This window comes from Myxocyprinus asiaticus, chromosome 15 (assembly GCF_019703515.2).
Source record: "Myxocyprinus asiaticus isolate MX2 ecotype Aquarium Trade chromosome 15, UBuf_Myxa_2, whole genome shotgun sequence".
NCBI classification, from domain to species: domain Eukaryota; kingdom Metazoa; phylum Chordata; class Actinopteri; order Cypriniformes; family Catostomidae; genus Myxocyprinus; species Myxocyprinus asiaticus.
In genome coordinates, this window is record NC_059358.1 from 17,193,891 (window position 1) to 17,209,749 (window position 15,859).

At 37.8% G+C, this 15,859-nt stretch overlaps 1 protein-coding gene across 1 annotated transcript; it reads right to left on the bottom strand.

Annotated features, from left to right (window-relative positions):
* Positions 1 to 3,219: 3,219 nt before the first annotated feature.
* On the bottom strand, positions 3,220 to 14,868 carry LOC127453323 (ras-related GTP-binding protein C-like). The gene is made up of 7 exons (XM_051719652.1): positions 14,508 to 14,868; positions 11,327 to 11,530; positions 9,628 to 9,827; positions 6,221 to 6,335; positions 5,731 to 5,873; positions 4,928 to 5,076; positions 3,220 to 4,829 (listed from the first exon to the last, which is right to left on the bottom strand). The coding sequence occupies exons 1-7, from the start codon at positions 14,685 to 14,687 to the stop codon at positions 4,678 to 4,680; spliced, it is 1,143 nt and encodes a 380-aa protein (XP_051575612.1). The 5' UTR covers positions 14,688 to 14,868; the 3' UTR covers positions 3,220 to 4,677.
* Positions 14,869 to 15,859: the final 991 nt, after the last annotated feature.

Consider the following 15,859-nt stretch of genomic DNA (forward strand, 5'->3'; position numbering starts at 1 on the left):
TGTTCTTGGCTGATTTCTTTTGATTTTCTCATGATGTCAAGCAAAGAGGTACTGAGTTTGAAGGTAGGCCTTTAAAAATACATCCACAGGTACACCTCCAATTGACTGACTCCAATTAGCCTATCAGAAGCTAAATTAGGCTCGACATCATTTCCTGGAATTTTACAAGCTGCTTAAAGGCACAGTTAACTTAGTGTATGTAAACTTCTGACCCACTGGAATTGTGATAGTCAATTAAAAGTGAAACAATCTGTCTGTAATCAATTGTTGGAAAAATTACTCATGTCATGCACAAAGTAGATGTCCTAAATGACTTGCCAAAACTACAGTTTGCTAATATTAAATTTGTGGAGTGGTTAAAAAAAATGTTTTAACTACTTCAACCTAAGTGTATGTAAACTTCTGACTTCAACTGTATATCTTGTACTATACTTTTGGAAAACTGTGTATTTTAACGTTTATGGACTGGCCCAATTGACTTACATTCTAAGGGCCTACTGTAAAGATCCTCTTTATTTTATAAACGAGGGATGAGGTGAAATTATGGCAATTATTCCACAGATGCAGTCGATTAATCTGAACTTCTATTGAACCTGGAACATTCCTTTTACATCAGCTACTTGATTATTAGTGGCTTTTCAAAGATTTAAAATCTTTAATTTTATGATAGAACAGTAATAACTAGATAAAGTTTGTCAAGACAAACTTTGATGTCTTGACAAAGCCTTGTCTGAAAGTTTAAAATAGTTTTAAAAGTTTGATGGCTATACAGACATTACAGTAACAAAACAGCTAACTAGAAAGTCAGACAGACAGAAGACTCCATCTATGCAAATTTATGGGATTTGTTTTTTTTTTTTTTTTTTGAAGATTTGATCATCCACCATGTTTTTAGTTTGGAATTTGATGTGATATTGCAGACACATTAACATTTTTATTTTTATTTTTTATCCCCTTTTCTCCCAATTTGGAATGCCCAATCCCCACTACTTAGTAGGTCCTCGTGGTAGCGCGGTTACTCGCCACAATCGTGGCGGAGGACAAGTCCCAGTTGCCTCTGCTTCTGAGACCGTCAATCCGCACATCTTATCACGTTGCTCGTTGTGCATGACACCACAGAGACTCTGCATGTGGACCCTTATGCTACCCTCCATGATCCACGCACAATTTACCACGCACCCCATTGAGAGCCAGAACCACTAATCCCGACTATGAGGAGGTTACCCCATGTGACTCTACCCTCCCTAGCAACCATTTGGTTGCTTAGGAGACCTGGCTGGAGTCACTCAGCACACCCTGGATTCGAATCTCGCGACTACAGTAGTGGTAGTCAGTGTCAATACTCGCTGAGCTACCCAGGCCCCACATTGTTTTTTTTATGAATGCCCAAATGATTCTATGACTCTAAATCCCTACTCTTAATTGACCAGAATTGTTTGTTTAATTACAATATTAAAGCACAAGTCAGAAGATAGAGTTGCTTGTTTTGGCACAATTTTCAACAGCATGGCAAGCCACACAATTTTCAAACACACTGGCAACTTACTATCAACCGACAGCCTGAATGTCAATACAGTACAATACAACCTACTGTACATTCTATATATACTTTTTTTATTGTATAATGTGTATCTATATTGTGTATTGTATACTGTACATTGTATGTTGTTATTTGTATATTGTGTTGTGTGTAATTGTGTATATTAGATTTTAAATTGTGTTGTAAATCTGATGTTTATTGTAAATTGGTATATGTCTCCTCACTGTCACGACCACTATGTTGCTCGGAACTGCCCCAAGAATTTCACACACTATTGCACTTGTGTATATGGTTATGTGACAATAAACGTGATGTGATTTGAAGCCAGTAGCCATTTCAAGGATTAATGCAACATCATCTACAAGAAAAAGCTTAATGAATTTGATGCTGTCAGTGTTTTATAGCCTGTAAATTGTGATGATGTGGGGGTCTCTTAATGATTCATGACAGTAGCTGTGAGGCGTTTTTTTTTAAATTATTATTATTATTGTCATCTAGCGATATAACCGTGTTATTCAAGCTCTTATTTAACAAGACAACCGAGTAATGGGTGCTACAGCCAATAGCAATTCATAAAACTGTTTTGGCCTTCGCCACAAAAACATTTACAGACCCCCGCCCCTTTAGCCAGGGTATATTATTTAATGACCATTTTTTTCCACCAAATATTCCATAAGGATTTAAAATCAAGAATTTTAATCAGAGGTAAAATGGTTTCAAATGCTTTGGGCATCCTCCTAGAAAGGGACTTACCTCAGCACCATGAGCAAGTACTTTGTTGAGAACATTTGCAGTTAAGGGTTGTTTAGAATTTTACAGTACTTTGGCACCCACAACCGTCAAATGAATCGTTTAAAAATATGGTCAGTTTAGATATTAGAACGTAGTGACCATGTCAACCAAAGCTGTCCCCTTTTTGTCCCTTCCCCTGATTTGTTGCTAATTAAATTACACAACACATATTTAATAGTCTCTAGGTGATTGGGGTTCTTAATCTGTATGGACTTAAGAATGTTGATTTGTGGATATTTTGAATATTTTCTTGCCCCTAGGTAGCCTAAATAGAAAGGTTTTAAAAAACTGTCCCAATTTAGGCTTATTAATTACAACTTTAATAATAACCTTAAAGGCAAAGTTTACCCAAAAATGTAAACTTTCATTATTTACTCAACCTCATGCCATCCCAGATGTGTATGACTGACTGACTTCTGATGAATGGGTAGCAATATTTTTAAGATCTAAAATGCACATACAGGCAGCATAAAATTAAAACATAAGACTGCAGTGGTTAAATCTATATCTCCATAAGCAATGATAGGTGTGGGAGAGAAAAATATCAATAAGTCCTTTTTTACTATACATTCTCCTCCCTGGCCAGTAGGTGGCATATCATATTGCTTCTGAAGATTTGAATTAACCACTGGAATCGAATTGATTACTTATATTCTGCTCTCTGTGTCAATTTTGGAACCCTTTCACTTGCATTGTGAGGACCAAGAGCGCTGAAATTCTTCTTTTGTGTTCCACAGAAGTCATACACATCTAGGATGGCATGAGGGTGAGAAATGAAGTTTTCATTTTTGGGTAAACTGTCCCTTTAAACAGAGGTACAAGATATCAATTTTACAATCTCTCTATCTGGGCTGCACGGACAAGCCAATGACCACACATGAACACTGTTTCCGGTGTGTGTATATGTTTATTTCTTGTGAAGGGTGACACCTTTGGCAAAAACTCAAGACATACATACTTTTTGTACTATATGTAGTCACAAGCAAGCTTGAAGATCAAGCAAGCAACAAAGATGTCTTCCGATAATCATTAAATGGCACATACGTTTGTGTTCTATCCCACTTGCCATCTCATTTAGGTAGTGCTTTTATCCACCATCCACAAAATTAGAAAGGTTCAGCTGTTTGCAGACAATATAAAGCATCTCTATAGACATGCTTGGAATGGATTTAACGGATTCAATGTCCCGTCACATCAGCTATCCTTTATTTTACAGCACATTTTCTTAAATTCAAAACAACAAGCTGATTCGTGATTTGAGGAGTAAAAGCAAAGATTAGAGTTTTAATCAGAGCAAAACTGTACTGGCACCACAGAACCGGAATGTAAGTAATTGAACTTCACCCTACAAAGTCCTCAGATTGCATGAGCTACATGCCAAATATGCCATATAACTGAACTGGAAAGCAACAGTACTGACCAGCATAGCAGTTTAAATTTCATTAGTTAGTATCCCTGACATCCTCTGAGGTAAGTGCAATCACAGTGTCCCAGAGGTCGAATGGAACGGTACAACTCTTTCTTTATCTTCAGAGTCATTAGCACTTTCTTCATGTGACATAACACCATCTAGGCCCCATTCATGAACCTGTGCATGCAAGTACAGCCACACTCACCCATTCTCTCCAATGCATATACATTTACATGCATGCACACACACAGAGTCTCCACTACCACAACCAAAAGACATACTCAAAACCACATTTCAATCCCTTTTCAATCACTTTAGTTAACTTTTCAAACACAATACAGGCGCAGTTTGGTGACTGAGTGTGCGTGTGGAGTAGGGGTTTGCATCAGGCAGGCCTCCACTGCATAAGGCTTCAGAAGTGTTGGTGTACGTTCAACCAAAGTTGTCTTCAAATTGGTGCACCACAAATTATTCCACATTCACTTGAGTAAACCACATATGCATTTTAAAGTTGGCTACTGTTAAAGTGACCAGCAGTATATCATACAGCATTCATCCAGATTCTGCCAGGCAGTTCTAGCCAGATGGGTTGAGAGGTTTCTTGCTGCGCTTTTTTTTTTTTTTTTTTTTCTCTCAGTGACTTGCACTTTGTTGCTTGTTTGCTGTCTTTTATTTTCATATTGAGGAACAGTTTGTTAATGACTTTAAGTCACAAAAAACTGTTCCATCATCTTTTGTGCCTTTTCCCTTCTGCAGCTTTGCAAGCTTACCCACATTACATTTGAGCATCAGCCTCCGCCCACTGCAGCAAGTTTACTTCAGTGACTTTCAAGTCTTTTGCTTATAAAGATTTTCGGAGCAGAAATGATGGTTGGTATACTCAGAAATCCTCTCATCCTCGACTCAATTCTTCATTTTCTTTGTCTCTATCGTTCTACACAGTGCTCCTTGGGGTGCCATTTAAGGCAACAGTCTTCATAAGAGGGGTGCCAGTTGGCCGGTTGCTTGTCCTTGGGGTGGACATGCCCACCTCAAACACCTCATGAATGGCTTTCCGGAAACAGTGGAAATTGTAGTCTATTAGTCCTGTGGCACAACGAGAGGAAAAGAGCATTAAAGAGAACCATTGCTACAAGAATTTAAAGCTCTCATTTGGAGCACATAACAGAATCATTGTGGTTTACCTTTGCGCTCAAAGCTCTCTTCTCTCAGGATGCAGACCAGGGCGAGGAACTTGGTGACCTCTTTCAGGTAGAGCACTGTGGTGTTGTTGAGTTTGATGATAGCCATAGACTCCTTATCATACGCACTGTTACTGCCATCCTCCTTTAATCTGCAGAATACAGACTCACAAATGTTACATTGACAAAACTCATGCCAAAAACCGAACATGTCAACTCGTATCTATAAAACTTAAATAGTTTTTAAGCTATTTGTTCTAATTGCTTGTAACTTGTTTCTTTGTTCTTTAATTTAAGGAGAGAGCAGGGATCAAGAGCTGAGAGCCAATCATAACAGTGGGCTGTCAAGTCTTAAAGGAGAAACAGCGACAAAACTGTATTTTATGTTTTTTGTGCAAAAAAACTGTACTAAAATTATAAGTGAACCTCAAACAACATATTAAAAATAATAAATAAAAAAAGGCATGTAATGACCCCTTTAACGTTTGCAGTGGTATTGAAATTGGTATTGAAAATCATGAAATTTTACTGATTTTGGTACAGACCATAGACATTTTTGTATCATGACCCCAGTAAATACAACATCTTCTACAAACGTATGTCCTGTTATGACCTTTTTTTACTTATTAACAGTGCAAATGAAAAGTAAAAACTTTTTCACATTGTTATAGATATAATGTACATTATTAACATAATAGAATTCACAGTTCCAACACTGGAAGACACAAAGTACAGACAGCACAGATAATACCAATATCCAAATACATGTACTCCAATACAAGTACCTATAATATACAAAGTCTCACCCATAAATACAGGAGACGTCGATGACCACATCGATCATGTCACAGCAGAGCTCGTAGGACTGCATGTCCACCGGTGAGCTGTCGGTGGCGATGTAAATCTTACTGACAACATCAAACAGGAAGGCCTTCTCGATCCCTGAATTCTATCAGCAGAGAAACGCACATACACAAATTACATAATGCCCTACAGGCTTTGATATGGGACCTTACAGCAGTGAGAACATAATAAAACATGCATGAGCATGACTGCATTTACAGAAAGCAAAAAGCCATTTCCCCCCACACAATGGAACTATTTTCTTACCATCTGTCAAAAAACACTGCATATTCTTCATAATGGCAGTCTACATAGTTTAGAAAATGCATCAGAATAATGTACCAATTGAATGACATATGAAAATATATACCAAACATAAATGTATGACCATCATTAAGGTAGCCTAGCCCACTTGGAACCAGAATAATTGAGTCTTGAGGTCAAGTCACTTACAGATATAAAAATGTTGAGAAGGTTCTCCAGCGTGGGAAGCTGAGGGATGAGCTTCTGCACCACTTTACTGAAGGCCTCGAAGATGGAGTGATCATAGATACTAGTCAAATAGAAACTGTGGAGGACATAAGAGAAACTAAATACATTAGATCAAACAGAATGTTCAAGGTGTGAAACCGCAGTTCTACACAAACATCAAATGATAGAACTATTGCTACCTAAATGGCAGTTAATGATTTATCTTAGCTTTGCACTTACAAATAGTACTGGACTGTACCACCCATCTGTTTCTATGGCCGTCAACCAATTCTGATTTATTTCAACAAAATCGTTCACAGATCGAATTTTGTTGTGTTTGTGTAAACAGCAAAAATATATATGAGATATATCCTCCCATCCGATTTGGACCTCTTTAAATGTGATTCTAAATCTGATACCATCTGATCTACACTTAAACACTTGTATCCAATTCTCCTCTCAATTCAGATTTTTTTTACCACTGTTACATGACAGATAGGTCTGTTCTGAATTAATCAGAAATGGGACACATGTCAAAATATAACATCGGATCTGTGTATTATGCCTTGCAGTGGAAATGCAGCCCATTTGTGATCAAGTTTATGCAGACAATTCTGTTGCCAAATAAACAGTCATCAAGACAAAGGACAGCAGAATCTTGCAGAACAGAAATAGCAGAAATAGCTCTGCAGTGTTTGATAGCGGCCTCTGCTTTAATAAAACATCCACATCATCCTTTGCTCAAAAAAGCTCTCTACAAACTGAATATTTCACTAACAATTGAGATTACGAATGAGAACTATAAAATAAGGTGTTCGAAATAGATGTCAATTATTACAAATACAAAATAATTAAACATTTTAGGACACCATGAAAAGAGGCAAAAAGAGCTAAATGGCTGCTCAAAAAAGGAAGTCTAATTTCTATATTTACTGGAGCCTTACATAATAAACGTTAATTCTCAATTAACAAGACAATGTTCACAAAGCAATCTTCTGCACTTAAACAATTCCCATTACCAGGCAAATGTCATGGAAGAATCTGATACTGTCACAGTATGCAGAACATCCTAGAAGAATGCTTGCAATTCACCCTTGCTTGTTATTCACGAGACATTGAAATACTTCTTCAACTGCACTAGTTTCACAAAACAGAGCTGCAGAAAAAAAGCTTCTTCTTCCCTGTTTTGGCTTCAGTATGTAATTAATACTTAAGAATTCCTGGGCAGGGCTGAAGATTCTAATCCCTGGCCTCATTGGTTCCTATTAACTATCCATCACTCCATCTTCAACCGCTTATGAGGGTTGGAACACAGACCACCTGGTAAATTGAGAACTTTGCATTCAGGCTCAGCTCCTTCACCACCACAGTCCAATACAGCAACCGCATTACTACAGCCACAGCACCGATCCACCTGTTGATCTCATGCTCCAATATTCCCCTCACTCGTGAACAAGACCAGAGATATTGAAATCCTCTGCTTGGGGAAGCTGCTTGTTCCCTACCTAACGAGGACAATCCACCCTTTTCCGGCAGAGAACCATGGCCTCAGATTTGAGGGTGCTGACCCTCATCCAAACCGATTCACACTCGGCCGCAAACCACCACATTGCACGCTGGAGGTCACAGAGTGACAATGCCATCAGGACCAAATCGTCTGCAAATCGCAGGAATGCAATCTCTAAGGCCCCGAAACTAGACACACTCGCCACCTCGGCTGCGCCTTGAGATCCTGTCCATGAATATCACGAACAGGATCAGTGACAAAGGACAGCCCTGTTGGAGTCAAATGTCTACAGGGAACAAGCTTGACTTAATGCTAAGGATGCGGACACAGCTCTCACAATGGTTATACAGGGACCGAATTGCATGCACTAGCGGCCTCGGTACCCCATACTCCCGCAGTGTCCCCCACAGGATACACCAGGGGACACAGTTTTATGCCTTCTCCAAGACCACAAAACACATGTAAACTGGATGGGCAAACTCCCACGCCCCCTCTTGAACCCACGCCAAAGTGAAAGGCTGATCCACTGTTCCACGATCGGGACGGAATCCGCATTGTTTCTCCTCAATCCGAGGTTTAACAAATCAACCGGATTCTCCTTTCCAGGACCCTGGCATAAGCTTTCCCAGATAGGCTGAGAAGTGCGATCCCTCGATAGTTGGAACACACCTTCCGATCCCCTTTTTAAAAATGGGAACCACCACACCTGTCTGCCAATCCTCAGGTACTGCCCCCAGCCTCCAAGCAGTGCTGAAAAGAAAGTGTCAGCCACGACAGCACAATAACATTCAAGGCCTTCAGCATCTAAGGGTGAATCTCATTCACCCCTGGTGGCTTGCCACTTCGGAGCTCTTTGACCACCTCGGTGACCTCTGCCACGGAAGTGGGCGTTGACACCCCCTCCCCCCAAAAACAAAAGAACACATCCAAACACTACTCTAATAGCACTTGATACAACTGTATCTGTACTGCATTATTGCTGGCACGTCATGCATTTGTCTTAATACTAGATTTCAATTTCTTGAAAAACAACCGTTTTAGCATTGAGAAATTTGGTTCCTTATCCAAAAAAAAAAAAAAACCTGGATTTTCTTGTTAAACGCTTTAGTAAAACATGCCTGCAAAGACAACAATGTAAATGAAAAAAATCCTCTGAAAATGCTGTAAACATACATTTATCAGACTCTTATTCAGAATAACTTACAAATGTGTTTTAGCTACAGATTCAGTGGAGTACCATGAGATACTCTCGCTTAAGTGAAGATGGCAGTAAGACCATGTAATCTTGATCTGATCCAGCCATAAGAGGCACTCTTTAAGCCCTTTTAAATTTTAATAAGCCAATTAATATTGCAAATGTCTATAATCACTGAGATTTAACTTGGCTCATGAAATACTAACATGGTGGTTTCCTTAGAGAACAATTTTTCGACACAAAGTCCATTATACCCATCATAATGTCAACACTAGAGTGGCTCTGACTAAAAATGATTTCTCCGCTTTCAGTGACACAAAATAAACCAGTTTAAAGGAAAAGCCTTGTTGGATATAGATAACCGTGGAAGAGAGTTTTCCATGTAACATTTTCAAGCATAAATCAAATTTTTAAAACCAAATAAACAGTTTTCAGTTCAGAAACATCTTTTAAGACAGTAACTAGATGTTCAGCTAAATGAAACCATTGAGAATGTCACATTTTAAAATATAATAATAAAAAATAAATTCATTATTCATCTATACACCAGTGTTAGCTTTCTGTACTTGTTTTTCAGATCCCAAAAATAGTGGGCCATATATAGAGTGGATCTTTTAATATCCATTAACTCCATGTAAGTCAATAAACAGTATCAGAGATAAAGATGCAAATATAACACATGTTTACCTGAGATGTAGTTTCTCTAAACTGGCATCGGCCAGGTCATCATTAGCCCTCTGGTGTATGTCCCTTTGGGTCTCAATCTTGTGGTCGTCAGACAGACCGTCCACTTTATGGATGTACACTTCGAAATTAATCTCAGGGTTGACCCTGTAGGCCCGTGACACTGTTAAGTGGAGTCGACTGAGGGCCTCTACATAGTCATCCTGTGACACAAAGGAAATATGCAGCATGCCGTGAGTTGCCATAGGTCTGTGACTCACAAATTCAGATCTGTGCAATTTTGACTCCTGTAGTAAACAGTATAGTTATAACCAACATACATGACAGTGGTTGGCCAGGTTAAACAAATTGTACATTTAAAGTTACATTTAATACATATTTTTTTTATAAAAAGCAACACCGAATTACAAATACAATTGATGTTAGAAAATACCTTTGCTTTCCCAAACTGAAGTCAAGAACCTAAACTGCTCTTCTTGATATAAAAACATAACTTCATACAAATTCCTATATCACAGACTGCTACAATTCCACAAATACTGCAGCAGTTCTACAGAAACTGTGGTCTAATCAAACACATCCTTTTTTTTTTCTCCTTCTCCCCAATTTGGAATGCCCAATTCCCAATGCGCTCTAAGTCCTCGTGGTGGCGTAGTGACTCGCCTCAATCCGGGTGGCGGAGGATGAATCTCAGTTGCCTCAGCGTCTGAGACCATCAATCCACGCATCTTATCACTCAGCTTGTTGAGCGCGTTATCACGGAGACACAGCGTGTGTAGAGGCTTCACGCTATTCTCTGCAGCATCCACGTACAACTCACCACGTGTCCCACCGAGAGCGAGAACCACATTATAGCGACCACGAGGAGGTTACCCCATGTGACTCTACCCTTCCTAGCAACCGGGCCAATTTGGCTGCTTAGGAAACCTGGCTGGAGTCACTCAGCATGCCCTGGATTCAAACTCGCGACTCCAGGGGTGGTAGTCAGCGTCTTTACTCGCAGAGCTACCCAGGCCTCCACAACCACATCCTTTATAATACACTTTCAGCTAAAAGTGATGCTGAACAGCTGACAAAAAAATTCTGATATATTCCATTTATGCAGTAAACATTGCCTCCGTTTCAGCAATTGGGTGTCTAGCAATCTTGTACCTGTTGTTACCTAAAGCCAATAAGAGACAGTAAGCTAAGCCTCAATACCAAACAATACTTAATTAAAACCAGAAAGTCTGGACTCTATGCCAAGACCAAAACAAGCTAACCATTTATAACAATTAAGCCATTCAAATTAACAGAAAACATCTTATAAAAAAAAAAAAAAAAAAAACTGCTTCTCTATAGGCTCAATGAAGAGGAATTCTACAGAAAAAAGCTTAAAACATTTTCTTTGACATTATGATGATAGAAACCAAAGATGACAACTGAATGTTTTGTATCAAATCAACTTTCATTTTGAAACAAACATTTTATTGTCACCAGAATTTTCATTTTACATGAAAAAATTTTTCCCCTACAAATATGAAATAAACAAAACCAACCAAAAAAAAAACAAATAAAAAAAAAAATACATTACATCAAAGCTGATCAGTACTTGCAATTTCACTCTTTCATGAAAAGGATTACTCAAATTATTGACCAAACTACTATGTCATTTGGGTGCAAACGGCAATTAGAGTCAAGGGTTTGAATTTCCCCGTTTCACCTGTGCATCGATGACAAATATCAAGGCCCCGGTTCCTCTAAAAATCATCTCATAGTCAAAGGTGGGATCGAAAAAGTCCACTTGTCCAGGGAAGTCCCAGATCTGGAAGTTGACAAAGGAGCTGCTGGAGATGTCATCTTTATAGATCTTGTTGGTGCTCTCTAGAAAGAGGGTCTCATTGGGGGACATCTTATGAAACACCACCTAATCAAAGATATTGCATTCCAAACATTAAATAATTTTAAAAGTGGCTCATTTCAACTCCAGTGCATGGGAGCATAATAAAGTCAAACAGTAGTGAAACATAACTATAAGCCCAGTCACATGCTTCACAGCCTATGAAGAGCTTGCAAGGTTTAATTCTAAGAGGGCTCAAATGACTGCTGTATTGCCAGATTCTTAAACCAAACAGTCACGAAATCTGTGAAGAAAATGTCTTGGGCAAATTAATAAAAAAAAAAAAAAAAAAAATATATATATATATATATATATATATATATATATATATATATATATATATATATATATATATGAAATTAGGACCATTAGGATATTTTGCATTGTAACATTATTTTCAGGACACTTAATTACATTTTACCCCCAACTCTCATTACCATAAACAGCAAAATGTCCAGATATTTTTACTTTAAAAGATTATTCCAGGCATTTGTGACAATGTATGGAATCTGTTATCTCTGATCCAGTTCATTTGCTGGCTTCCATGGTTGCAGCACGCAGTGTTGTTTGCCTGCAAACTTGTTCATATCTGGCAACCTGGCGGTGTCGAAATACTATTGGTGAGTGGGCAGTGGGCAGGATCACACAGGCCAAAACATAACACAAATTCAGCCCGGAATGGAAACTTAAAAGTAGAATATACTGGCTGTAGCATTGTTATCGGAGAAGCCAGTATTTCAACAGCATGTTTCCTAACTCTCTAATGACATACTATGTTCATTTTATGATTTAGTACAGTAAACATATTACATATAGCACCTTTAAAGGCAAAAATGTGAAGCTTATAAATTTATTAAAGCACTTACATTAATTCTTCTTTTAAAACTGGGGTATTATTTGAGCTGTTAAGTTGTTTAATAGTTTTTACAGTTGTTTTAGGGTTACGACGTAACATTGTGGTGGCAACTAAATTGTAAAACTGGATTAACTTAACACAGAAAAGCTTAGTAAGCGATTTTATCACACTAAAATTGTGTTAATGTGTATATTGTTTACGTATTGTGGCTATACCTTTGAAACTGTTTTTAACGTTTTTTGGCCCAATTGTAATTTGTACAGTTGTAAGTGCCTCACTGTGACCTCGATTTTTGCTTTTTTTTTTTTAAAAGAAAAGGAGGGGCAAGTCAAAATGTATTTTTGTGGTATGAAATGAAAGGCAGTACCAAGGGAGAACTACTATGGTCTAAATAAATGTACAATTAAAATAATAATAATAATAATAATAATAATTCACACTGCGGTAATGAGAATATTATAATGGCCATCTTTTTTTTAGCATTGCTGTAATAATTGGAGGTAAAATGTGCCTAACTGTCATTCATATAAAATTTTGTCAATGTGAAAAAAATAAATCTTAATGGCCCTCAAAGTTTTAATTGATACATTGAAGAGATAGGAGGGAATATCTGGGGAGGCTTTAGATTGGTTTGTTTCCTACTTGTTGAACAGGAAATTTGTAGTGAGATGTCCTCCTCTTCAACAATAAATTGTGGTGTTTCACGGGGATCCCTGTTAGGGCCCACTTTGTTTTCTCTATATATACACACGTGTTACCGCTTGGTTCTCTGATTCAAAAATACAACATACATTTTCATTGCTATGCAGATGACCTACAGTTGTATTTGTCATTGAGTCCCAATGATCAGACTAATTTAAATGTTCTTCAAGCTTGTATAGCAGCAGATTTAAAAAAAAAACTGGATGGCATGTAATTTTCTTCATTTAAATACTGATAAAAAAAATAAAAAAAGAGGTTGTTGTAAAGTCAGATTGAGTCAGCACTTAATCAGGTGGTTTCAAATATTCAGCAGGTTGTGAATAATTTGGGCGCCTATTTTGATACAAATGTAAATTTTGAATATCATGTCAGAAAGTTCGTTTAGTTCTGTTTTTTATAAGTTAAGGAACATTTCCAAGGTGAGACATGTTTTGAGTTTTATGGGTACAGAAAAGCTTATATATGCTTTTATTTTGTCCTAGATTATTGTAATGCCCTGTTTTTAACTGCAAAAATGCTGCAGCTAGACTTTTGACAAGAATTAGGTCTTCTAATCATATTACTCCTGTTTTAGCTTCCTTGCATTGGCTACCAATTCATTTTATTTATTATTATTTTTATTTTAAGATTTTATTAATTACATATAAAGCATTACATGGTTTGGCGCCAAAATAGCATTTTTTATATTTATTTTTTTTACCTCACAAAATAGTTAGACCTCGTAGATCTTGTCAAGATCCAGATCCACAAAACTAAAGGTGATATAACTTTTGTAGTGAAGGCCCCGCGATTATCAAACAGCCTGCCCTGGGATACTAGATCTGCTGAATCTGTCTGTTTTTAAGTCTCGTTTAAAAACTCATTTGTATAGACTTGCTTTTACTACTTTGTGAATTTTTTATTTTTTCACCTTGTGTTATGGTTTTATGTTTTGAGAATCACTGTGTTAAATTGCAAAAAAAAAAGAAAAGGTGCTTATAAAAAATAAAGTTATTATTATTATTTTAAAAGAAGGCTTTATTTTCTTGACAAATTTCGTGAGAACCAACCGTGAACACGCATTTCAGGATTTGATATGAAGAGATCACGTGCCACATCAATGCCGGTTATCACATGAATAGGCTATATGTATGGGATGTACATACATTATGTACTTCTAAACCAAAAGATGTATGTAAAGCCTGTATTTTGTCCAAGTCTCATTTTTATTTAAACGTATCCCTGGATAAGAATTGGGTAGCTAGCTATTATGGTTGCTGTTTTAGTGGCTATCTTGTCCATGGCCAGTGAGAGGCTGGCAACCTGGGAAGGCTCTGACCGCCTGAATAGCCTGATGGTGTCCCGTTGTACATAAAGCCACTGCGTGATTCTGTGCCGGTTTTAACTTGCTCAGCTAAGTAAGTCAGCAGAGAGAGGCGAGTCTAGTACACCATCTTTTCCTCCTACCTTCTGGATAGACGACTTTCCGCTCCTCCGCAAACCCATGAGCAGCATTCTCGGTTTGCTATCGGAGGGTGTAGGGCTGTCCTCGATGTCGCCATCCTCTTCTCCATAGCCGAAATCTTTGGGAAACGAGTCCGCCACCCCGTAGCTGTCCGCCAGCGTTGTCTCGTACTGGATCGACATGTTAAAAAAACAAAACTCCCCAACTACTTTAAACCTGGCCGATTTTAGCGCACATCTGTCGCGCTATAATCAGCACGAAATAACTTTTCAGTGAACACATATAAAATCCCTTTATAATATTAATGGAGAAGAACAAACTTGTTTTAGGTTCTATGGGTTTCGGTGTCTTGCGTTTCTCTTCTCGATGAAACGCCCACTAATTATCGACACTCAATTATGACTGGGCGGCCGTCAGGTGACTCGTATGCTGATTGGCTAAAAAAAGTGTCGCTCAAGTGGGCTAATTAAAAAAAAAAAAAAAAAATATGGGCGGATCGTTCCAAGTCATGTGCTTTAGTGGTCACCTGACTTGCGTGAACTGGTTGTGTCTTGTTGCAATCTTTCACCTGAAACTGCGTATATTATCTGGAGATGCTGACTAAGATTATTGGTAAACGTAAATTTTGTTTAAGACAAAGGTTACAGTTCTAACAAAACTACTTTTTAACACTGTTGTTCACATGAAAATTATGGCACACACAGGTCCTATGTGTGTCATATTTTCAAGTGAACAACAGGCTGTGTACAAGTTGGGCTTTTAGACAATAACATCACTGACAGACCATTGTGTCACAAGATAGACCAGAGCCAACGTTGTGCCGTTTCATTAATCTATAAGCCTAGTCCTTGTTGTTTTAGCAATTTCAGCAACATAGAGGGTTGTCTGAAATGTAATTTATAATGTATTTGAATTTAGTTATATATGTAATATTGATATTAAACTGTTTGGGGGGGGGGGGGGGGGGGTAGACATGTTGGTGGTTAGAACCAAAGATGAGATCTGATCTTAAGAGATCTTGAAATAGTAAAAGTTTACCGTTTTCGAGTAAAATGGGAATTAAAAATTGTCTGACAAAGCAGGTTCCGCTCAGCAACCCTCCTCTCAGTTTGTAGTTCAGAGGACATTTGATGTGTTCTGTTGTTCACACAAATCTTCATCTTTAAAACAGTGAGACAAATAGATCCAGTTCTTAAAACTCAAATTTTTTTTTTTTTAAACTCAAATTTGAGCACTTTAAGTAGCTAATATCTTATGTCATACATATTTTCAGTGTGAGGATTCCAAATATATCCTACAGTCCAGTAGATGGTGCTATGAGAACTTCAAATAGAAATTGTTTGAGCTCCCAAAA